We start from the raw sequence: 26205 nt of genomic DNA on the forward strand, positions 1-26205 counted from the left end.
ATTAAGAAATCGAATTTTTGAGATATGAACAACAACAAAAAAAAAAAAATAAAAATGCGTAGGAAAAAAACACTTCAACTTCGAATGACTTCGAATTTCTCAAAACCGTTCCCTAGTTCATGGACATCCCACTGAGAGGGGAGATCAGTGGGACATCCCATAGAAACGCGTGTTTTGATATACACGTTGCTATGGCATGTCCTCGAACTATCTAGTTTCGCGAAACTACGGCCTAAAACGCCTGGCCACAGTAATTTTTTTTCCGTATTAATCCTCCCGCCTCCCCTTCCCCGATTCGAAAACAGCTTGATTGAAGCCCCTGCCTATTTAAACACGAACCTTATCAAACCCCAAGTTAGGTACATGGTTTATATGGCTAGTGTTTAAATAGAATTTACTATTTTAAGTTAATATAGGTTTTAATAGACTCTCAGTAGTTCCATAATCGTTTGTATGTGTTTTGCGGCCTGGCCTCTGTCATGCCTCGTCTTCTGTACGTACGTACGCCTGTACTGTATACGTGTACCACATGGTCACATCACGCACGTGGTTTTGCTGCAGATTCCACGGTCGACGGTCGATGCTACACTACAGTGAATGCGATTGAAGGATAGCGAGCTTCGCGATGCCGCGGGCTGTATGTGATGATTTTAATCACAAATCGTGTTTGGTAGTGTGGTTTTGGAGCAAATTTGTGCTCAAACTTTCTGAAAAGACCTTTAGTCTGACATCTGATAGAAAAAGAAGACATACGAGAATGAAGTGAGTATCAGTATGTTATAATAAAACTGAATGAAAATTGTGTCATTTTCGCGTTTTCAGGAGCCGGTGAATTCGGCCAGCTCGCGATCGCGCGTTTGTTTTATTCTGTTACGGAGGGATACCATGCAAGAAGCCTCGCAAAATTACATGACGGTCCTATTAACGAACCTGTTGACACACTCTGGTTAAATGACCGACTATGACGCACATAATGGGTCAGTATTGTGACGGACATTTTGCTCCCGTGACGGTACCACGCGTCATCAAATTGGTGGTACTTGACGCGACCATGACGCACATTTCCCGGGGGTCAAGAGGTGCGTCATACAAATGACAGCTGCATTAGCATAAATGGGAGCATTCCGTAACCGACTAACGGTTGATCACTGCGACTAGTCTTGTTCTTCATATTTGTTATGTGCTGTAAATATCTGTAAATAAACTGCATTATAAATGTAAATAACACCGTCTGCAAGAATCTTGAGCTTATTGAAGGAGAAGGAGAAGGAGAAGATTTTATGTATCCTTTTCTGTGGACTGGGTACTGAGGTCGGTGTACTCTGTTTCAGTGCCGTATACGGCACTGCTCTGTTTTGGAAGAGTACGCCCTCTACGGTACGCTACCAGAAGAAACGTCGTGCGGCGGCGCGCGGCGGCGGTAAGGTACGCGGTAACGTAATTAATTTTCGAATGGAGAATTCCAGTGTTTACCTTCTTCGAACAGTAGGGCGTTTGTATGCTACTTTCTCTGATGGTAAGATCCTTCTGTTCTAAAATCAATTAGTTAATTGTACTTAGTGATCACGTACTTCATACTTCATGTTCCCTTATTTTAGGAATCCGTGTCATAGATTGCAAACGGTCGATTTGCACAAACAAGCAAGTGTGAATAGTGTATTCAAGTGTAGACAGAAAGATCCGTCTGTCCGGAGGACTCTTTTGTATTTTGCCATTAACGCCGTCCTCCGTAGACAGACGGAAGGTTGTAGTACCCATTGCTGTGTGGATGTTCTTAACCACTGTCTCTATGGAAAATTGGGTGAGGTACCTCACCCTTCTCGATTGCGTCTAATTCACGGCCCTAGGTCGGCAAATTTAAGCTTGAATAGTTAAATCAACTATTCAAGAATAGACTACACTCACCAGATTAATGAATAATCCAATATTTCGGTCGAATTTTCAACGCAAAACACACATCTACCAGCCCGTCGCGTCGTCACGTTCAAACTGCAGAAACATACAGTATGAATCTATTAGCCAATCACATGCGAGGTAGTTTCTACGTGTTTTTTTTACTTAATAAAGTACCTCGCATGTGATTGGTTTACAGATTCAAAATGGCGTCCTACAGCTATCGAACGGCGATGTAGCGATATGGATAAAATTTCTGCATTATAACCGCGTTACTGTGAGTATTTCGATTGCAAAATGTGAGAAATTAACCCCAAATATTGCTGCATAATGTGTCATGTCATGTCAAACTTGTTTGAATGTAAAAAAGCTGTCTGAAATTTGGTTTATCGTAACGTTTGATCTGTGCGCTACTGCCACACAGGAGCTGGCATCATTGACTTCGGTCTGTATACGGAGGGGATCCGTGAAGCCAGACGCAGTCTCTGCGGAACATTCCCCGACGGACAGATACAGACCGATCTTTCGGTCAAATTCAAGTGCAGCACTCAGTGGCAGTGCACTGTGCAATGCAGTGCATGCAGTGTGAATGGTAGCCAATATTAAATAAACCTGCCTAACATAAACGTTAACGTTTAGTAGACCGATAAATCTGCCTCTTGTTCGGTGGCCTCTTGAGTCTTGTTAACTGTACGGTCGTTACTCTCTGTATGTAGACTGTATGTAGACTGTAGTGTATGATTGAGGGTATGGTATGGAGGGTAATTGTCGGTGCGAGATATTACCCTAAATTCGAGCAATGCCAATTTCACGGTTTCACGGTTTCACGGTATCACGGTTGAAAAGCTCCATCCGGAACATCACTCAACGTTGATAGCGGTCTGTGAGGGAATGGTATCTAATCGAGCTGTATGCTCTTTAGCTTTTGTTTGAATATCATTGAGTCCTTGATGGAAATTAATGAGTGGGGGAGGGAGTTCCAATCTTTGGCAGATTTGGGGAAAAAAGACTGTTTGAAGCAGTTGGTCTTGCTAAAAGGAACCTCAACTCTGCTCAAGGGAGAGCGGGTGAGATCTTCTTGTAGACTCAGAGGGGTCTCGTTTCTTAAATTCCAAGTAATCCGTAATGGGGAGATCTACATTGTTGTGGATCATCTTGTGCATCATGACCTGCCTGTTGATGAATCTTCTATGTTGGAGGGGTGGGAGTTGGAGGGATGCAAGCATGGCTGTGACAGAGCTTTCACATTTATAATCATTAAGGATGAACCGTGCCGCTCGTCTTTGGACAGCTTCAACTTTCTGTATATTGCTCTTGGTATGTGGATCCCATACTGAACTGCAGTATTCAATATGGGGACGGACAAGACTTTTGAAAGCTTGGATTTTCACTTTAGGAGGGGCTGATCCCAGGTTGCGACGTAGAAAACCAATCATACCATTAGCTTTAGATACTGCGTGGTCCACGTGAGTATTCCACTTCATGTCAGATTGACATGAAGTGGAATTGACAATGCTCGCGCTCGTGATGCTTGCGAATTTGAGCTCGAGTAAATTGCCTAGAATTCTATAGAACTCTAGTACAGTCAGTAGTCTTTACTATATAGGCCCTATATCACTCAGGCACCGCGGGTTATATGGTTGGACCTATTCATCGACCGCCTAATTTTTATTTGCTTGATAAGAATATTTAAAGAAAGGGATGGTAGGACCTAGTACAGTACAGTACTGAGTAGTAGAGTCTAACAATAAACGCCAATAACGGTTAGGCCTATTGGTGGAGATGAGAATTGGGCTTTTAACTTTTTGCGAGATACCTGGTATGGTAAGGGTACCACCTATCGGCAGGGTACCTTGCCATCGGCACCCTGCGTATCATGGCTGTTTGCGTATAGAACGAAAAGGTACGCATGGGATTAAGTGTCATTAGCTATATAAAAACAATAAATATGAAGAAACAAAAATCAAATACAAAAACAAACTAACAAACCAAACTAAACACGTTTCAATTACACATCCGCTCAGTAACGACGCATTGCTGTGAAATTCACATGTATTACCTATATGGAGGGGAGGGGGTGCCGATCGCTAGGTGCCCTTTTAAGCTGCGCGAAGAAAAGGGATTGCATGCACTAAAATTGCACTATTTTAAAACGGAGATTCATAATCAACGAGACGGTCACGACATTCAAAACTGCAGTATTTATGGCATGTTTGAGATAAGAATTAAGCGAATTTGTTTTATACTTTTGGAATAAACAAGCTACAGATTCTTAGGGTGACGATAGGTGGTACCCCCAATGCTAGTTGTACCAAGAAAAATGACATGATATAGTACAGAGTATACCATTTAAAGAGGAATTCAAAGCTTATTTGATGAAAATCGGGTTTGGAATGACTGAAACACGCAAAAGCAAAGTAAAACAAAGTGATTGTAAACAAGTGTGGGTCCCACACTTTATTGGAATCGCTCTTTTTGGACATTTCGGCCATTTCAAAACCAATTTTCATCAAATAAACTTTGAATTCCTCATAGCATTACATGCTCTTTCCTATTTCATAAGAGGTTTCTCATCTCACCAAAAAGTGTTAGAAACCTGAAATTAGGTCTCAACCAAAACTGTACCATCCCTTTAACACTGAAATTTATTTAAAAACTTGACCTACGTGATTGAGAAAATCCAGCACTATCAAATGCCGTTTTTCCCTTTCCAATTCAAAGTTTCAGTGCAAAAATATCACCGTCGAACTTGCGTAGCCTCTTTTCAGCTCCCCGCAATGCCGCTCCTTTTTTAGATCGACCACTGTTTTTGCATTTAATGCACACAAACCGAGTTGTATTGAACACCATGTTGTACGAAGCTTTTCAGAAAATGCATTGACATTATATTACGATTCGGTTAAAAAATTCATTCAACATTTTGTCCTTGATTTAAACCATTAATGAACAGTGAATTTTCACGTTTTCCCACACATCCTCATCAACAGTCAAAGCCAATACATTTTAATAAGCTCTGCGCGCAGTGCAGTGCGCACTAAGCGTTCTGTGCGCTAAAAAACTGCGCGGTCGGTTTCAAAAAGGGTGGTCGATGTGTAGTAGAGCTACCATACAGCATGTGTTCTCTGCTGTGTGCATGTGTGTGAGATTTCACATTTGGGTGCTGTGTGCATGTGTGTGAGATTTTGCTTTGAGATGCAGTGTGTTTATTAATGTGAGTGTGCATAATGAAAGCACTTAACGTTAGACCTGCACTTTCACTATAGGCCTACCTCATATGTTTGCTCTAACGGCTATTTAGTATTAAACGCCCTTCCCTGCAGGGCGTGATTGAGAAGAGACAAACGGGGTGCTATGCATTGGCACACAATGGAACGCAAGCAGTAATGTGGTAAACTTTCGTCCTTCATTCATTAATCATGATTTTAAATCATAAATGAATGGACGCTGCGTTATTATCTCAAGCAGGGGATACAACCAAATTAACTTATCGCAGAGGACATCGATTATAGTCCACTGCCTTGGCGAAATTAATTCTGTGAAATAATGAAAAAAAATCCAAAATCTTATCCCGATTCGGCAGTTTGTTGTGTTTATATCGTCTACACAGTCACCAATGGACACCTTCTATATATTCTGACAGAAAACTCATGTGGAATTACACTGTACCCTGTATGTTCTTTCACATAGCTCCATGATTGCCATCAAGATGTGAAGAATCATAGAAGGTATGGTGGTATTCTGGAAAGGCACACATTCTGATTAGGATATAAATGTACTCTGTATTACTTTATAGTCGTGTCTAACAACTCCTTGCGGATATTTGCAGCCCTTAGGTCGGATCCATCTTGGTGCCCACAATGAGTCACACCAAGTCCAGGAGCTCCAGGGAGGCCATCCCAGCGGGTCCCCTGGATGTTCGGGATGCCTTCTTCACAAGTCTCCTCCTGCTTGGGTTTGATTGTGAGGAAATGGAAACAAAGTACTACACACCATTCTCAAAGTAAGTCGCAGAAGACACCATTCATTTGTGCTATGTATGTAGTATCATTTGTCCTTTCAGACGTACTGTATAAGCTGTTATTTTTGGCAAGGGTTTAATTTTCGCGAATTTCGCGAATCACTTTTGAACCGTGAATTTAACAACATGCGAAAATGTTGCCATGCGCTAGATTTCAATTCGCGAAAACAACATCTCGTGAAAATGTCCGAGACCGCCTCATTTGCAAAAATATCTGTACGCGAAAATAACAGCTTTATACAGTACCTGGTATGTGTACTACTTGGCACTACCTTATTACTGTGGTGAACAAAATAATGAAATAGAGGCAAAATGCAGTGTGCATGACTGTATTATTTTTCAGATGTATGTCCTTCATATTTTTTCATGACACATTACTCTACTGTTTCAATATCTAGAGTTGTACATACAAACAAGATTTACTTTCCATTAGAGGTATAAGTTCAAAGAACTGCTGCAAGCTTTGAATGCATCCATCTTGCTTGGTTATTGATTGCAGCAACTATATGTGGAACAGTCATGCATTATGTCTTTGTCTTCTTGATTGTAAACCATGTGCAATATAAGCATACAAAGAACACAGAATAAATAAATCATAAATATGATTGTCAATGCTTATTGTCATTCCAGAGACATGTTTGCCCTTCCCAATAAAAAGTGCTTTGAAGTGGTGATGCATTTCCTGTTTCACAAGTTGAACCCGGCCATGGCCCAGGACAAGTTCAGGTAGATATGACATTGTATCTGTATCTATATTTGAAGAAATATCCCCATCCCCCTCCCCCTCACCAATCTACTGCACCACTTGCAGGATTCGTACACTGTACAAGTCTTGGAGAGTGCTTGGAATTTTACTTTGGACTGCTGTAAACATTGAGTGTTTAATTGATGCTGGAAAATTTGTTTGAAGTTAATGCTCCACTGAACTTGAATATAAGTGGTATTACGGGGTATGAAAATACGTAGGGAAGATAGAGGTACATGTAATGGAATGCACACAAATGCTCTCTTTCATGAATTATAAAGAAGTACTTTAAAACGTTGATCTTGATGTTATCATATCACTGAAATGCTGAATGATGTGATGGGAAGCTTTACATTAGAGAGTCTGTAGCTGTGTCTTGATCTTTATTGTCAGGATGGTTCCATATTGCAAATATCTACTGGTAGGTTACCCTTCAGTCTTGTGCAGTCTGCATTAGATTGTTTATGAGGAATTACAAAGTGTATAAAAAAATTATTACAAGGACTGTAAGTGTAACCAGCAACCAAGAACAGATATAGACAAAATTCACTGAAATGCTTTCAGGTCGGTCTCTAATGAGTTGTGCATGTTTATCCGTAATTATAGGTATTGCTGGCCAATATTTGACAAGAAGCAAGAGCAGAATTTCCGGAAAGTGGTCTACAATTGGCTGGCAGAAGTCAAGGTAATGTTAATGTGTTGGCAATAGGTGAACTCATTTTTAACATTCAAATTTGTCATACGTACATTTCTGTTTATGCTCTGCCTTCTATGTATGCCATATTTGTTATTGTCATACATGTTTGTGAGAGTTTCAAACCTCTATATGCCTGATTGTAGTTTATTCCATCAAGGCATAGAGTAATTTTACTCCAGAAATTGTCACATTTTTCTCATAAAACTGGCAACTCTGATTGTTACTGAATGTTTTGTAGTAGAGGAAGAGTAGATAGAACTGGTAAAATTCATAAAGTCTTCAAAACACACACACACACATACACACACACACACACACACACACAAGATGTTAAAATTTGCCAATTCTTAGACAGAAACACAAACTTAGTTTTCTAGTACAGTGTATTGCCAATTTAAGGACCAGTTTCAAGGTTACCAATTACTCAACTTGAAAGTTCTTCAACTCTAAAGTAAAACAGGGATGTAGTTCAACCAAAATAGGTCAAAATTTAAGGTTAATATTTTGTTTTCTCCCTAATGAAGTACTAGTAATGACTAATGAAAATTGTAATGAGAAGATATGACAGTCACCACAGAAATGAATTATAATTTCTGTAACTTTGTTGGATATCACAGTTTTGAACAGAAATAGTATAGATAAAAGAGTAATTCCAGGAATACTTGATTTATTTCTCTTCATTAGAAAGAGGAGGGAGACTGTTTCCTACCAAGAATCGTTCCGTCGCTCTTCCTCTCACCGGGAGGAGACAAGTTCTACAACCTCCTGCTGCATTTTAGTCGCTACGTCATGCACAAAACAATCCTTGGTGAAAATGGTAAAGATTTTGTTTGTTTTGTTTGTTTTTGTTTCCATACTAATTGTAATTTTCTGACTTGCAGTAATGTGTTGTTGTATTCTTAGGTGAATTTTATGCTTTCTACTGGTATGGATTTTGTCGAGTAGATTGTTTGTTTGGTCAGTTTTCTTTTTCTTTTAGGTACTATGTGTAGTTTGGTGCCATTATGTCAGAGGTTAGATTTCTTTTTTTTCATCGGTCAATGTCTCCTGGTATTCTTGACAAATGAGAGTAAGATGCAGTGTGTGTTACATGCAAATAGCCTCTTGTCTATCAAAATTTTAAAAGTTTTACTATTTGTTTTGTTTTGTTTTGTGGGGGGGGGGGGGTAAATAAAGAATACATAAAGGTGGTTAGTGGGGATGGTTTGGTAGTAGGTTCCTTGATCATTTCAAGTGAGTAAAAGGGCATCCTGAAATGTATGAAGTTATTCAGTGGAATCTGGGCCCCATCTTCTGAAGTGATTTTACAGATTATTCAGGCTGCATTAATTGCAGCTAATATGGCTGTCGCAGGGAAGCAACCCATCACCTTTCAGTTGTTGCTGCAGTGGCTTGCTGTTATGGCTACAGCCATTATTTACGACAAACATCTTTGTGAAATGGGCTACCAAAGTGAGATGATAAGTCACATCATCACCTATTGCCAAATGCAGGAGCCAAGGAGCGTGAGTTGCTCCTCTACCCAGAGGTCCCGGCCAAGAAGCCCCACCTCGTGGGCTTGGTGGGGCGGGGCCTGCAGGCCAGCTGTGTGCGGCACCGGAACTCATTCCTGGCCCAGCTGCAGCAAGATCTGATCCTTCAGGAGCAGTGGAGTGCCTATGCAAAGTATGTGACCCTTTGGTAACTCTGTCTCGTTTAGCATCATAACTTGAATGGCAATGACACTCTCCTCCCCAATGAATGTGATTGCAGTAAAAGGAGTAGAGTCATATAACAGTGGAACTTTGATTGCAAGGCAGTGCTGTTTTCAAAGTGAAGTATGTATTGATTTTGTTGTTCAATTTGAATTGCCAGGTGAAGGTCATGTTGTAAGATGTGGCCCATGGGTTTGGAATAAGATTTGATATCTGAAAGGGAGTTCAAGGTTATAACCCTCATTTTTAGGTCTCTTTAGGTAGCAGTTGACATATCATGATTTATATATTATAAAATATTATTGCATACATATGATATTTTGCAAAATAACTACCTGCATTGCTAGGCCTCATTTGCAAAAGACTGTTGTGGTCTTGAACAGAAATGGGCTTTATACTGTTGTGCAAACTAACAGCCAGTCAATGTTGCAACATATCAGAGCAAGTCACTTCCTGGTGCTGAATACTGTATACGCTGTTATTTTCGTGTACAGATATTGTTGCGAATGACGAGGCCATACACATTTTCGCGAGATGTTGTTTTCGCGAATCGATGCCGACGCTTACGTTAATGCACTATTAACAGAGCGCATGGAGATATTTTCTTGTGTTTTTAAATTCGCGATCCAACTGTGATTCGCAAAATTCGCGAAAAATTAAACCCTTGCAAAAATAACAGCTTATACAGTAGATTAAAATCACTTATTGCGACCGATTTCTTTCTCCAAACATGCAAATATCTGTTTGTTTACCTAGCCTACTGCTGCTAGTGCAATGCACATACTGCAGGAAAAAAAAAAAATACTTGTTTGTGCATACACACTCTTAATTGTGGCCTGATATATTTTCACTAACCTATCCGTGGCTCACCTCAAAGGGAGCTAGTGTCGAACTACAGGCGTCTGACCAAGCAGGTGCGCGAACTGGAGCAGCAGATTCGGCAGGAGGAGGCGCTGCTGATGGAGCGGGCCCAGGCCAGAGGGAGCCCTTCGCTTAGCAAGCGCCACCGCTCGGGAGCACTGCTGGAGGCGGAGTGGGATATGATGGCTATCAAGAGGACACAGCGAGTCCAGAAGGTGAGGCCAAATTCACTTAAAGGGAAACTCCACGCCAAGTTTGAAATGATGTACAGTTGAACCTCTCGTATCCGGACAAGTCGGGACCGGGGCTCATCCGGATAAGGGATTTGGCCGGATACAGGAGACTCAATGCTTTATACATGTACATATACATACACATGTACTGATGTAGCCCATTGTAGTACCACATGTAGCAATGTGTATACTGCAACCTTTTCATTGTTACACTCAGTAACAGACCCCAAAATAGAGGTTTGTGTTTGCAAGAATGAAATCATTTTCTTTTATAAATTCTTGGGATGATTTACCTAAATAATTATTAAGAAATGTATCAAGTAGATCTTGAAAATAAACAGTACGAGTCGACGAAACTACGCTTCAAAATTTTGAGTGTTCAATATCATTCGTTGCTCAGCCAATGACTCGAAACAATGCATGTCTATCTAGTCATATCGACAGCTGTGTATGTACCTATAATATGGGGCAATGCGATATGAGAGGACTCGAGCGCATAATCTGTCCATGTTCTTGCGATGATTTGGGGATGTTTGGGGATGTTAAAATGTCTGAAGGTAAGCAATTTGGAAGGAAATTTGATGTAATGTATGTTAATCAAGTTGGAAGTAATATGTAATTCATGTGTGTTTGTGTAGGAGTTCTCAAGGAGTTGGGAATCCCCCTTTCCTCCCGTAATTATTTTAAAAAAATCACGGCGAGATTGCGTCCGTATAGTAGAGAGATCCGGATAAAGGGAGGCCGGATAAGAGAGGTTCAACTGTACATAAAATCAAATCAAACATAGAAAATTATAAAAGTTTATCATCACAATTAGACAAAATGTTAAAGGCACAATTAATCAACAGCACTATCCATTTAGATTGGACAATAATGGTGAAACCTTGGAACTCTTCCATTGCTTTGCACATATGTGCAGTTTACTATAATCAAATGTTCTTTTCTGCAGGAAGTTTGTTGTTTGATTACAAGTTAGCAATGTTTTCTTGATTTGTTCTTGTTTCACATTTAAATCATGTGTAAAGCTTGAATTATCTTGCATTGCAATAGATATTAGGAGTAAATTTGCAAAACCTCTTAAAGAGATACCATCGTACTGTTTCTTCTCGCCGAATTTGCATTTGCCACACTGGAATTTGTTGCTAAGATGAGGACTGCAACCTTGTGCTTCAACCAAGTGGATACAAAATCTGAGCAAACCATTTCAGCGTGGCTGAAACTCTTTCTCCAAATTCCATCCTCAGGTGCGGGACATGTGGACGACAGTTGGGAAGTGCCTTACGAACCAGCGGCACGAGCGGGACGTGGTGGAGTCAATCTTGGAGGGCGCGGCCAGTCGGTACCGCGTTGATGGCTCCGAGCTGAATGTCCAGGTGCCAGAGATGCTACTCCGAGAGTGCCATAAAGAAATAGAAAAGGTAAGAAAACAAGTGGAAGAGCATGATACATGGTATATTTCACTGTGTTTTCATTTTTGTGAATATCACAAGTGGACCAATATTTGCGAAATTAAGGGTATTGTTTACCATTGGGGCAGTGATTTTAAAAGTATTTGAGTTATCACATTTGATGCATATATGTATAGTTCAGTTGTATCACAAAACATTTTACCATATGAAAAATTGGCAATAAAGCCTAAAGTGTAAGGAGATATCACTATTTTTCTCAGTAAACATAACTGAAGATGGTTTATTCTAGAAACAATTTTATCATAACTATTGTTCAAATTTTGTATATTTAATTATACTTGATATCAAATATAAATATATAAATATATATATATATATAAATATCGATTATAATGATTAAATTTTCTACATTGACTGTTTATATCCCAAACTCACATTTTAGAATTATTTTGTAGCACTTAAGCTGGGTTTGTGTTTCATCTGCAAATGGTAAATAATGCCTTTAATAAGTTGTGAAAATATTACCTAAGGTAACATGTATGCATTGCATTCAGTCTCCAAGGTGGGAAAGTGGTAACTTTTCTCTTGAAGAGGGGTCGCCATTCTCTCTCATTCCATCAGTGTGGTTCGCTATAGTGAATACAACCTCTTGCGAAATTGCCTTACAAGTCCCAATTCATGAAACGTGTGGGGTATACTGTAGATTGACAAGGAGGAGCACACCTCCATTGGATATTGCTGGAGTGTAGATTTATTGGCAGGCATTTGCTACATTCAACATAACTGGGCAGACCACTTGGTAAAAACCATCACTCTGTGCCAGACTGATCATATCATTGTTCATCTCAAAGGCTGATTAAAACTATCTGAAATTTTCAAAGGGAAGTTCTTTACATGTCAAGATGTAGTTATCCTATGGTATGTGAGTTTTTGTTTGTTTCTTGGTTCATCTGTTTAAAGGAGAGTAAAAAAGGTCATATATTTCTGTTGGACTTCCTCAATGTTTGTGAATGAAATTATAGCAGGACAGTGGAATATCATCTTCTTGTTATTCCACATGGACACTTAATAGTGTAGATTATAAGAAGGAGGAAATGCCACATTTGTAAATTTGGTTATATGTACTGCATACAAATGTATTTTCTTTGCATGTTTTTCAATATATTCGCATATTTAAACAACAAGATGTATTTGTGGGGAATGGATAACTTTTGATTATACTTTTGCCTTTGCTCCTGTTACAGGATAGTGGGAAGATATGATTGAATAATATACATGCATATAAATCTGCTTTTTCTTTCTTTTCTTTTTAGAATTTGGTTCCATTCAGACATTGAGTTTTTTGCTTAATTTGTTAACCTTTTCCTCAAATGCAGCGGAACGTTGGCAACACCTACCAGGGTGGAAAGTTGAATTTGGTGTCCCTCATTCAACTCTGGAACCTGTCACTCAGATTGTACTTGGAGAAGCTCCATCAAGGTAAGCATTGTCCTTTAGAGAACAGGATAGAGTCATGCAGTAATGTCTTGCTCTTCCTAGTTCTCTCCCCCTTTCATTTCTTAGGGCTGAGTATAGAATGTTGCCTTTAGGGGATTCCTTTCAAGAGAAACTAATTTAGCTATGTTTTTAATGGTTGCTTATGGTTGCTTATACAAGTGACCAATTTTCTTGGTTACATGGACTAGCAGTTAATGATACCCATAAAAATGAGGATGATTGTTCATGACATTCACAAAATAATTTTGCGGGCCATGTGGGCTAAAAGGTACTTACTGTCTGAGTGAAAGGGTTATTTGGGAGTTGGCCATTACATGTGTGTTTAATTTCTGTCACAGATTGTAACTGTGCAAGACAAAGAGAGTCAGATTTCATTTGAATGTATGTTCCATATCTTAGCACCACTTGAACACATGATATTTTGTCATGATCCTTATTTACGCTCGAGTGGGAGCAAAGCTTTGCTGTTCTCCTCTTTTCCCCAGAATAAAACAGGGCTGTAAGTCACAAAACAATCATATAAAATGTTGCTGTACTTCTGACCCAACTTCTATGTGACCGTGTATGTTTGCTTTGTTTTTGTAATAAATATACAGTGGACCCCCGTTATAACGAAGCCCTCGGGACCAGCAATTTTCTTTCTTTATATTGAAATTTCGTTATAACCGAACAAATAAACAATAAAAAACATAGAACAAATAATGTTGGGGCCTGAATTTTCATTTTGTTGTAACAGGAATTTCGTGATAACTGTGTTCATTGTAACGGGAGTGCAGTGTATGTAATATTTATTGTATGCCTCCCCCACAGCTCCCATTGCTGACTGTGACAGCATTCAGCCCAGTGTCGTGACTCACGTCCACACCCACCATGCACATTTAACCAACCTCCAGGCCCTAAGGTATGTTTGACTTGACAAGCATCAAAAGACAAAGCTCTTTTTTTTTCTTTCTTTTTTTGTGAAAGTAGGTCCATGCCATGTCACAATCTACAGAGGCAAGATGTATTTAACAATGTTTAGCCATTACATTATGTTCTCTCTGCTTAAAGAAAATGTAAGCCTGGATGTGATTTGGATGAAATTTAGAAATGGAATGCAAGAAAAGTTGTCACACAACATTAAGAAATGTTTATGGCAGTTTACATTTTTGTCGAGCCCACCGGAGGTATGGGGAGACTAAGGGATCACCTGCGGCGTCTGTCCGTCCGTCGTCCGTCCGTCGTCCGTCCGTAATGCTACAAAAACTTGAATAACTCTCTACTGAGAATTTCAATTTCAATCAAACTTGGAGGGAAGAGTGGTTATGCAAAGTTACGCATTTTACCAAACATGAAGGGCACCTCAAGGTCAAAGGTTACAGGCAGAGGTCAATGAACTTTAGGGCCCAATGTTAAGTTTTTAGGGCGCGTTTTGTTTATGGCTCGTAACTTTTGATGTATCTGTCTGTTTGTGACCAAACTTAGATGGTAGATGTCCCTTGGGAAGTTGAAGGTTACCACAAGGTCAAAGGTCACGGACAGGGGTCAACGAACTTTTAGGGCCCAATGTTAAGTTTTTATGGTGCGTTTTGATTATGGCTCATAACTTTTGATTCCTTTGTCTGTTTGTGACCAAACTTGGATGGTAGATGTCCCTTGGGGAGGTGAAGGTCATCACAAGGTCAAAGGTCACAGACATGGGTCAACAAACTTTTAGGGCCCAATGTTAAGTTTTTAGGGCGCGTTTCAATTGTGGCTCATAACTTTTGATCCCTATGTCTGTTTGTGACCAAACTAGGACGGTAGATGTCCCTTGGGAAATTAAAGGTCATCACGAGGTCAAAGGTCACAGACAGGGGTCAAGAAACTTTTAGGGCCTAATGTTAAGTTTTTAGGGCGCGTTTCAATTGTGGCTCATAACTTTTGATCCCTATGTCCGTTGTGACCAAACTTAGACGGTAGATGTCCCTTGGGAAATTAAAATTCATCACAAGGTCAAAGGTCACAGACAGGGGTCAACGAACTTTTAGGGCCCAATGTTAAGTTTTTAGGGCGCGTTTCAATTGTGGCTCATAACTTTTGATCCCTATGTCTGTTTGTGACCAAACTAGGACGGTAGATGTCCCTTGGGAAATTAAAGGTCATCACGAGGTCAAAGGTCACAGACAGGGGTCAACAAACTTTTAGGGCCTAATGTTAAGTTTTTAGGGCGCGTTTCGATTGTGGCACATAACTTTTGATCCCTATGTCCGTTTGTGACCAAACTTGGATGGTAAATGTCCCTTGTGGAGTTGAAGGTCACCACAAGGTCAAAGGTCATAGGTGGGTCAATGAACTTCTGGGAGTTAGAAAAATATTAATTTCTTGTACGCGAATGGGCGAGACACAATTTGGCACTTGCCTTGTTGTTTTTCAGTGTTAGTGGTAACCCTTTCATGCAGCATGACAGTGTATTCCAGTGTCATCTTTAACTCCAAATGTAAAGTCTTTCTCTCTCATTGTCTGGTATCGACCTCTGATTACAATGATCATACATGCATTTTGCAGATTAGAACAAATTCATCTGCATCAAGATGCACATTTCATAATTGGTATGTAACTAGGATATGTGAATGGCTCCTTGTTACTGTGAGTTTGTGTTTAGGTGACAAATGCTGCCCAAGCAAATTTAAAACAGTTGAATTACAATCTGTTTCTGTGACTCATATACATAATATAAACAAGTGACCAGTATAGACAGGTTTGACTGTTACCCCCCCTCCCAAGGCTGATTCTCCAAGTTATCTCTCCTGCCCTCCGCAGGTCATCCATGAGCCGAGAGGTTCTGCCATCCATCAAGTCGTCCATCAAATCACTAAACCAGCAGCTGCAGGTGGGCAGGGATGTCCCCACCCGGGATAGCAGCCCCAGAGGTCCCAGGAGTCATGTAAGTTGGTCTCATTGGGTGATTTCAAGTTCGGTGCTAGTGCTAGTGCTAGTGCTAGTGCTATCTCAGCACTAGCACCGGCGATAAAACCGAACTTGAAATCACGTCGGTGTTGGGAGTTGACCTCAGAATTATGACGTTTTTCCGGTAGTTGGTGCTGGGCTCGGTGTTGAATGTCGTCTGCTGAACCTACATATTGTAGCCCCTACGTTTGTGTTAGCGATTTACGTGCTTTTTCCCCATTGACTAACACTAGTCCCTAGGGATTATCATTTTCGTCATTTCAAGTTCGGTGCTGGTGTTGGGACCCATATTTACGTCCATAAGTAGATGCACATTTTACATGCACATTTTACATGCAAAGTCTATGCTAATGCAATGGTCTCCCACGTAAAGGTCCATGAACACTCCAGACATGGCTCTATAAATCTGAGCCTGGGAGCAAATTTAAGGTAGTTGTATTTTTGGGAATGGATGAAATTTGTGGCATTTTAATCCATCTTCCTCACTATGTGTCTTAAACTAAGCAGTTTTGGCTACATCTTTTAATATTTGACTGTAATCACGCGCCATCACTTTTTTCGTCGCGCAATTCCCGCGGAGCTCACGGTGCTGTGATTCAAACACCTAGGGCTGGTGATCGATAATTTTGATCAGTATCGCTTCGTTAATCTGACCGTCGGTGTTGGGGCTCGATTTAACGCTGTTATTTGGGAGCTAGCACTAGCACTGAACTTGAAATCACCCATTGTCACCAGCTGCTGCTCTGGTTCATCCCTTTTTCCTATCCAGACTGTTCAGTTGGGTTTGGATGGAGTTAAGTCGACTTGACTCTTGATTCATTTGATTTTGGTGCTATGGAAGCAATTGAATACTTGAGAGAGAGCAACCAAACAACCAAAGTTTGTTTTGTATTGCTTTTTTCTTCAAGTTTTTTTTAAAGGATTAGGCAAAATGAAGATAAAGAATCTTACAGACTAGAACTGGAGACTTCTCCAGCATACTCTTTGATAAATGGCGTGTGGATCATGAAAAGAGAAAATTCTGATAGACTACATGAAGCGTTTGCCACAAATGGCTGGTGGAACATGAAAAGAAATTTCTGGTAGTGTACATGAACAGTCTGCCGTCATGATAAGGCCGGCTTATCATGACAGTGACGTTGCATTCTCCTAGTCTTGGTTGTCATGTGGAAAATGCGACTGTTTGCATAGAGGGTAGTATGCACAGTGTCCTTACTCTTTGCCTAGACAGCACAACCAAGGGTAAACTAATCCTTCCTTTACGGTGCTTTCCCATCCTGTCCACTGCCAGGGAGTTGATATGATATGCTGTGAAGATTTTTTTTAATGTGTGTATTTGTGTGTGTGTGTGTGTGTGTGTGTGTGTGTGTGTGTGTGTGTGTGCGCTTTTGCTGTTATTTACCTTTGCAGAGCGAGATATATTCTCCATGTTTTGAATGCCGTGTACAGTTGATATGTTTTTACAGCATTATGATGGAATTGATGAGGAAAAAAACAAAAAACAACCCTGAATCTTTTGTAATCTATGTTAAATTACACTACCACCAAATCAACCAGGTGCAAATTGTTGCAGGTGTCTCAATTAGTCGCTCATGATGTCACTAACAGCAGAGATGGCAACCAGTAAATTGTGATAATTTTTGGGGTTCCTTTTTTTTTTCTCCCTCTAACACCACAGTTTTTAGAGCAAGGCCTGTGGTTGCTACCGGCAACCCCTCCAGTATCGTTTGAACCGGCCAGTGTGGCTCAAGCTGGCATCGACACGCCCACCAGACCAATCTCGGGGGCACTTGGGAAGACCTCTCCCACAGGTACACAAAGACTTGAGTCCAAAAAAGAAATCCTTCCCTCAAAGAGTTACTCTGCTCTGTGCTCATCCTTTTGCTAAATTCTTGTAAATTTCACACTTTTTGTAATGCAGAAAATGTGAATTCAAGGACTGGAGAAGGTTTGTTAGCAATGATGACCTTTGTTTTGAAGGATAAGAAGTATACTGCATCATAGACCATCATTATATTCTCTTATGTGCCAACCAATGGCAATGTCTTAGAGCAATTACATATTGTCCACAACTGCAAGAGTTTTACTGTCTATTTATTTGTTTCTTTGTTTTTTCTATATTGGTCATTGTGTTACAGTCAGCTTGTATTTGGATTTGAGTGTCTGTTGAAAGGGGAAAATTGACCCCAGCAAAAAGTTTTTCAATGAAATCAGTGAAGTAGAAGTAAGAGCTCAGTTCGCAATATGTATGTTCTGTATCCATTGCAATACGTTAACCACTGTAATTATGAAGATCATCTTTTCCACAAATGAAAAATTATTATTTGAAATTTGTGACAAGTCACAATGTTACATGCAAAATAAAAAAGGATGAGAAATGTTATTTTTATACAAATGATGCACAGGATAGAGTGCGTTAGTGGAGATGTAGCGCACTCGAGGGTATTTACAATTGTGAAACATGCACGAGGTGAAGCCGAGTGCATGTTGCACTACATTGTAAATACCCGAGAGTGAGCTGCATCTCCACTAACGCCACGAAATAATCCTGTGCATCATTTGTTTTATAAAATGGGTCGAAAACTAACAGCATTTTTCACGTACCTTTGTGGGTCAATACCAGTCAGCTACATGTAGCACTCGCTCAAGAGTCAAGATGTCCGAAGATGTTCGTCCCAAACATTTACGCACGTCGCACTCGGAAATCCCGCACATATAAGTACTGTACATATAAGAGTATACAATACGGCACACATGTTATGCACACAAGAAAGGCCGGCCGGCAGCCCGAACTAGAAGTTGTTTACAGGATTGACAGCGCGTATAGTAGCGCGCGACGCACTTGTAACAACTGATTGAGTGCGCACTGCTAGTGTAAACATTGTGACGTCAGGCCGTGCATGTTAGTGAGAAATTGATGCACGCACACGTGACTCATTTCAGCGCTTCCAATTGGCTACATTCTTGAACCCATTTTATAAAGTAGCATAATGCACACTGATGCAGATGTTGAGGAATATGAGTGTAGACACAGTGTCTCACAGTCACCCTATGATGTACTCTATCCTCTACCTGCTGCAGTGGACACTCCTGAGGCAGTGTCCACCCTGCTTCATACTGTGGACCGAGCCGTCCAGCAGCAGGGCAGTCTGGCTCAAGGGACACCGACCTCCGCCCTCAAGCTCCTTAGAGACCAGATCAACAGGTGCGGATCTGCCATAGAAATCCAGTGTCCAGTGATCTTTGCAGTATTTTCTCTTTTTTTATTGCTGTTGTTTGTAAAATTATGTAATTAAACCATCTTCAGGGAGATAGTTCCTATTGCAAAGCCATATATGTAGGCCCTACTTGCCAGATGTAGAAATGAAGTTCAAGATATGTAATTTCACATCAACAGTATAAAGAGGTAAAGACACAAGCGTTGTTTTCTCTTAGCCCTCAATCATTAAAAGGCAGATCTTTTAGAATTCTCAAAACTTGGTTTCTTTGTGTCCATATGCATGGAAAGAAGTACATGAAGGAACAGTCTGTAATTTACCATATGTTGTCTTTTCTTCTGCCTTCTGCAGTGCTCATCCACTTTGGGGTTTGATTTGTGATTTTTCCTGGAAAATTCCAAACGCAGAATAAAGCAGACAGTCATTTATCATTACCTCATGTGGTGCTAGCGAATGTATGCTGTGTACTATCACTCCATTTTTGGATGCTAATTTGACCTTTTCTTCTTTTCTATTTGCTCGAATGGTCAGGCCATCCAAACTGCCCAAGCCCGTCCTCCATGAAGCGAGCCAGAAAACTGACCGGCGGCGAATCAAGTCTGCCCCTGCTAAGGCGGGGGGTAGCGGGACCGAAGAAATGTTCCAACATGTGGAAAATACACTCAAGGTATGGCATGTGCTTGGGATTCTCTATTTGTATGTATGTATGAAGGTCATGGTATTTGCGTTTCTCTGTTTGTCTGATAACTCAGTGTGTCTTCCCAACATAGGTATACTGGTAGTCCATTCAGCAATAAATTGATCAAGATTTTAAGCTGTGATATGATCTGATCAGTACACACACACACACACACACACACACACACACACACACACACACACACACACACACACAAAATCTATTGATTAGCTGCATTGTAGAATGCCACAGCATATCAGACATGATGTTGTATTTTTGTAGTTTCCATGAACAGTACCATTACTCACAAACTTTTGTATACTTGACGTCGAGATTCACTTCCATAACTTCATACAAATTACATTTAGAGTTGACTCTTGTTTTCTACTGTGAGAGCTGTTATTTTAGCGTACAGATATTTTTGCAAATGAGGAGGTCACAGACATTCTTGTGAGATGTTGTTTTCGCGATCTGACACCAAAGCTATTGTAAATGTACTATTGCCTGTCTGTTCACTCTGCTACTTTGCAGTATGTACTTAGTATAAAACTGAGTGCTCAAAGATACGCATGATGCAGTGAAGATCAGGTTGCGATATTTTTATATTCGCAGTCCAATAGTGATTTGTGAAATTAGCGAAAATTAAACACTCGCCAAAATGACAGCTCTTACAATAGCTCCAGTGAGCTTTTGCAATCATTCACCTCGCAGAGTACATTATGCATCACTTGGTATCCATCTTTTGGAAATTGTTTCACATTCTCATCACCTTGTTTATTTTTGACTGGTATATCGATAGCAAGAAGAAACTCACCAAACAGAGACTTCCCACAGGGGCCCCAGCTCATCTTCAAGCATGCGTGGCCCAGACCATGGTTGGACTCAACCCCGTAAAGCAGCCAAGGAGAGTCGTACGGCGCCCTCACGGAACCCCAAGGCTTCTCTCATGAGGGGCACTCCGAGGCAGAGTGCAAGGAGAGTAGGAGGACTGGTAAGGCACTCATCATTCCTTAAATTTTTGTCTACATTTTTTTTTTGTCAACCCTTGTTGCAGGAGTGCTGCCTTGACCCGTATTTGATCCCAGTTGACTATCTGTGATATCAGATATCCCCTTTTTTGCCTTGCAAATGTAATTTTTATCTCCTTTTTTTTTAAACAGTGGAAACTCGATATGAAGAGATCCTTCGGACCAAGATAATTTGTTTTGTATATCAGATATTTTTATATAAGTAGTCAGTAAACAATACAAAACAAAGGAAATAAATTCATTTGGACTGGAGAAATTATTTTATTATATCAGGTATTTTGTTGTAGCAGATCTCGTTATAGCAAGTTTCCATTGTACAAAGCAATAGAAATGTATCTGTTATTTGTCAATGTAATTGCTTATTTATTCACTATCTTCATTCTCTCTATTTTTCCTCTCAGCATGGGGCATCAAAGTCGAGTAAGAAGCAATCAACCCCATCCTCTTCTTCCCAAGTCGGCATGTCTCCACTGGCCAAGCCAGTGGATGTCCCCACAAGCTCATCAGTGTCCAGGGCCCATGAGATGCTCATTGATCAGGTAAATGAACAACTGAGTTTAAAGGGAAGGTCCATCCTGTTATGTTGCTTTGTGTGAAAACAGAAAAATCAGAGCAGTAGATCAGTTAAAAATTAGACACAAAAAAGTGATGAACTGTTCAAGTTTAGAGAGCAAGACAAATAGACATCTGTACAGTCCGACATCAATTATCTGACCATCTCTTATCCATACTTTTCTATCATCCTGACACATTAACGCAGTGTAGACCAAAAAAAAAAGGGGGGGGGGGGGGAGGAAGTAATTTCAATCTCAATTAAAACTCTTCCAAATTCTAATGATTTACCTATGATATTCCCAATGTGAACATGTTATGGATTTTACATGAAAATGTTTCAATTTTCTTTAAAATAGGGACAATAATTCTAAGTAGGCTAGCATAGATTACACTGCTGTTGCAGTGCATGCTACTCACTCAGCTACAACCGAGTCATTTCTCCCATATCTGGCCAAGACGCTTACCAGGACGGGCGCCAGTCCGGACATGACCAGATAACATAAGTCGGACTGTATTGAATTGGTTAGGATAGTCATACTTCAAACCATTGTAGAAAAACTTTAAAAAGGTACTTGACACAGCTTGACAGAAGAGAGTTACTTCAAAATCCATTCTTGAGAAGTACTGGTAGTCAGGTGGGTAATGTGAGAGGAGTAAGATCTTGAGATCATGAAACCAAAAACTTTGACTTCACACAAGAGCGAAGGTAGGGATGTGAAAATAGGTGTATGAGCTTAGCTTCTGTAAGTGCTTTTCAATGCGAAAATTGTTGATTCTGAACACAGATTTCATGGTGTGATTTTTTGTTTATATATATGTTACTTCTTTCATCTGCATCTAATGTTCCCTGTCATGCTAAGGCCTTCTTTAATAAAGACTTGCAAGAAAGCAAATATTTATGTAGTCAACTCTGTATGAATTGACTTCATGTTATTTGAATTTCACTAAAGCCTAAGGAAATGATGAAGCTCAATCATGAAAATCGTGAGTTAATAGCATGATGAAAATGAATTGTTGCCAAAGTCATGGCATTTTCCCCGTTCCCAATAAAATTTAACCCATGCCGACTTGTCTGTATTTTTTGCTTTGTTTTCTACATGTCTTCCAAATTGTAAATGACCACACAACATTTATAACCTCAAACCCCTCAACCTCAGATTGCTGATGCAGTTGTTGGAGCTGCGAATGGGTCACCGGAATTCAAGGGCCTGATGGACACGCCCCCATCCATGTCCATGGACCATGGGAAATCCCCCGTTCCCCTTGCTGTGGAAGATCCCTTGTCCGAACTTGGTATGTGGTGCTTATCATGAGGCCTTCCGTAGACATTTGATGATTGGTATTAAATGTTGGCATAGGAAGTCATTTCCCTAATCTGTGGGATTTGGCTACAATAGACCTTTTTTGTGTGTTTTTGTTTTGTTTTTCTTTCTCAATTGCTGTTAGAATGTTCTCACTATCATGTTCAACAATAAAAGAATAAGATGTGATGGAAGTCTTTGATGATTGTTCTGTGCCTCTGATATGATTATCAACACTCAAAGGGATGAGGTTTACTTTTGTGGTTTCAAAATATATACATAAGCATCCTCTTTTACTCCATTTTTTTTTCCACATGAGAGGTTACACAAATTGCAAACTTACACTCTACTTACTGCATTCAAATTTTAAAGCGGACATTGATTACATTTATTAATTTTGCTGTTAGAAAGAATTTTGTGTGGTGATTTTCTTGTTTCACGATTTTGGTAATTTCAGATCAAAGTGCCTTCGTCACAAGAGATAAGCTTCGCCATTCGCCAGTCTCAGTTTCGGCACATCACACGACACGTAGGACTCCCATAGTCACAGACTCTACCAAATTGAATGGAGAAAGTCCAGTCACATCAAAACAAACCAACCGAGATGCCTTCATTACGAGAGACAAGCTGCGTCATTCCCCAGCCTCAGTTCTAACACAGCACACCACACAAGGGACTTCCACTAAAGCAAACTCTGCGTTAGGTGAAGAAAGCATCATTCCCTCAAAACAGACCGAAAGGGATGCATTCATCACGAAAGACAAACTTCACCATTCCCCCGTCTCTCTCCCATCGGAGCATTTATCACAGAGGAAACCTGGGAGTGCCGGCTCCGGGTCAAGGGTGGGGCAATCAACCGACACTCCTGTGCGTGACAAAATGGGCTCTCCTCTGGACACAGACGAGCAACTTCTGACAGGAATGGAGAGCCTGGTCAATGGGGACAGTGAGTCACCCGTCGGCAGCCTGATTAATTTGGGCGCGTCATCACCGGCACAAAAAGAGTTTTATGATGGGAAGCAAACTGACACACACGGCGTTGAGCTGAGAGATCTCAGCTTCCGGCTTGCAGGGGGTTTAAGTCTACACGAGGGGACACCAGCTGTGGGGAGACACACGCCTAATATCAATAACTCTGCTTCCCTACTAGACAGTGGGTCTCCATTTTACTTGAATGCTGACAGTTTTAGTTCATCCCCGCTGGGCAACATGGGTAGCGAACCATCATTTGATGGGACAGATGGTTTTAGCAGCAACACTCCGGCAAAAGTCACCACCCCTCTGGGGCTCATAGAGATGGACCAGCAGCTGACAGAGATATTTGGCACCAGGACGCCACAGCTCCCTGGAAGGTTGCAAGGCAGAGTTAGCAGTGCCTCACCAACTTTCATATTAAACAGAGATTCTGCAGGTAACGGCATATCACCGAGTGTTGACAGAGTGAAGGCAAACCTTGATCTTGGCTCCTCACCACTCTCAGAAGAACTGCCCAACGTTCTGCACGGAGACATGTTCAGTGGTGGCTATGGAAGCGAGGAGTCCGATGAGATCAAAGCAAAACTTCCTATCAGGGAGAATGTACAAAAGTCTGGCATCATGTCCTCTCGCAAGGATTCGGCACCACCCAAGAAGCATGGGAGCAACGGCTCCCAGAAATCGGTGACTTTTTCGGATCACGTAGATGAGCACAACATCAGCTCGCGCAGTGTTGCAGATGGCTCTTTCGTCGGCGGAGAGGTCTTTGATGACGACGGGACAGCCACTCCATTGGGGATGCACTCTGCCAGTGAATCCAGCCATACGTTACCCACGTCATTCACCAATGGGTCAACCGCTGCGCCCTCACCTTCACTGGACAGGAGCAAACTCCCCGACACCTATGTCAGCCCCTTGCCCAATGGGAAAGTGGAGGGGAATGTCTTCAGCCTGGATGATCCCTTGGAGGATGACCAGGACTCCCTCTTGGAATCGTCAGTCAGGATAGAAGACCTCCTCGTTCACGTTTCTCCTGCCATTACACCCTCTGCCACACCCATTCTCCGTGGAAGCCGGATGTCGTCCAGCCGTCTTTCGTCTGCCTCCCCTGGTTCCGCCTCCAGGTCAGCCTCCAAGCCCACCTATCTCCTCTCCCCACACCTGAACGATAGCTTGGGGCTATCACTCCCTGCGGACATCTCTGGTCTCTCTCTGGACAACGAGGGCCTCCTTTCCACGCATGATGCATCCATCTTAAAGGACAGATCAAACTCTCAGCTTATCACACCAGACAGGAAAGCTACACCAAATTTGAAGTCTTCGCAGCTTTTAAAGCCACACAGCATTCAGAACTCGCCTAAATCGGCACTGGATTTCGACATATTAGGTGAGATGCTGCAATATCTTATTTTCCAGAAGTGACCTCTGTGTGAGAGATTGATTTTTTTTTTTCACACAGTACTAACAAACATGTTGCCACTTACAATAGGCACTGCAGTACTTTAATCATATGGAATGAAGAATGCTGACATTGACTTAAAGAAAAAAAAAATTAGAAATTAGGCATTGAAAGTATTCCCAAATTGCAGACATCTTGATTTTTGCTTACAGAGCAAGGATTAAAATGTATCAGCATTCTTATAGTGAACATATTTGTATGTACGAGTATTGAACATGGTAGAACATGTTATCAAATGAGGAGCTTTTTGGTAATATGTATAAACTGAACATCAGAACAATCTATTTAATCCACACCTATTGTAAAGAAAAGACAGTTTTTCCTGTTCAAGGCAATTTAATATTCTGTTTTCAAGTCAGTATTCGCATTAAGTGTTTCATAGCAGTCCTTCGGGCATGAGATTGATCTATGAAAAATTCCAAGTACAGTTGCGCTGTATATTACTCAAAATTACATTCTTTGTCAATTTAAATCATATCGAGCACAGGAATTAAATGGAAAATGAGACAGCACAATTTGTGAAGGCACAGTAGCATATCATTTATTTATCCACTCATTTTTGGTTTGTTTTCCTTTTTCTATCTCTTTTTTCCCCTCAAACATTGTGACAGATGAAGACGAGTCTGTTCTTCTTCCTTCCTCTCCCTACGGACAGTCACCGCTGGCTAACCCACCGACGGCAGCATTGGGGCAGCTGATAGACTTCTAGTTTGTTGCCCCATCACTCGTGTGTGTGTGTGTGTGTGTGTGTGTGTGTGTTTGTGTGTGCTTATGCCTGTCTTGTTGGTTTTGTGGGTGTCTGTGTGTGTTTTGTGCATGTCATAACTTCTCCTTGCGCAATACACTAGTAGTCTACAAGTTCTTTGAGCAAATGCTCTCTCATGTATTTTTCTGTATTTTTTTTTTTAAACAGTGCTGTGGCTGCTTTCTTTTTCCCTTCTGTATCTAAGAGGGAAACAACCCAATGTGGTGTAGAGACAAGATATATATAACATGTACAGTATATGAAATAAGT

General features: G+C 40.8%; 1 protein-coding gene across 1 annotated transcript; it reads left to right on the forward strand.

The window, feature by feature from the left end:
• Positions 1-1425: 1425 nt before the first annotated feature.
• LOC139715471 (uncharacterized) lies at positions 1426-25899 on the forward strand. Its single transcript, XM_071627044.1, has 19 exons — positions 1426-1516; positions 5720-5893; positions 6542-6637; positions 7263-7341; positions 8038-8170; positions 8847-9018; positions 9925-10123; positions 11386-11559; positions 12927-13029; positions 13858-13948; positions 15829-15952; positions 17654-17786; positions 19057-19180; positions 19725-19860; positions 20672-20863; positions 21302-21439; positions 22613-22748; positions 23214-25118; positions 25802-25899. Exons 2-19 carry the CDS (start codon positions 5751-5753, stop codon positions 25897-25899), a joined length of 4176 nt encoding a protein of 1391 aa, XP_071483145.1. The 5' UTR covers positions 1426-1516; positions 5720-5750.
• Positions 25900-26205: the final 306 nt, after the last annotated feature.

Source organism: Diadema antillarum, unplaced genomic scaffold (genome assembly GCF_040938485.1).
Source record: "Diadema antillarum isolate AM-2024a unplaced genomic scaffold, OU_Dant_1.0 scf00000049, whole genome shotgun sequence".
Taxonomy (NCBI): Eukaryota; Metazoa; Echinodermata; class Echinoidea; order Diadematoida; family Diadematidae; genus Diadema; species Diadema antillarum.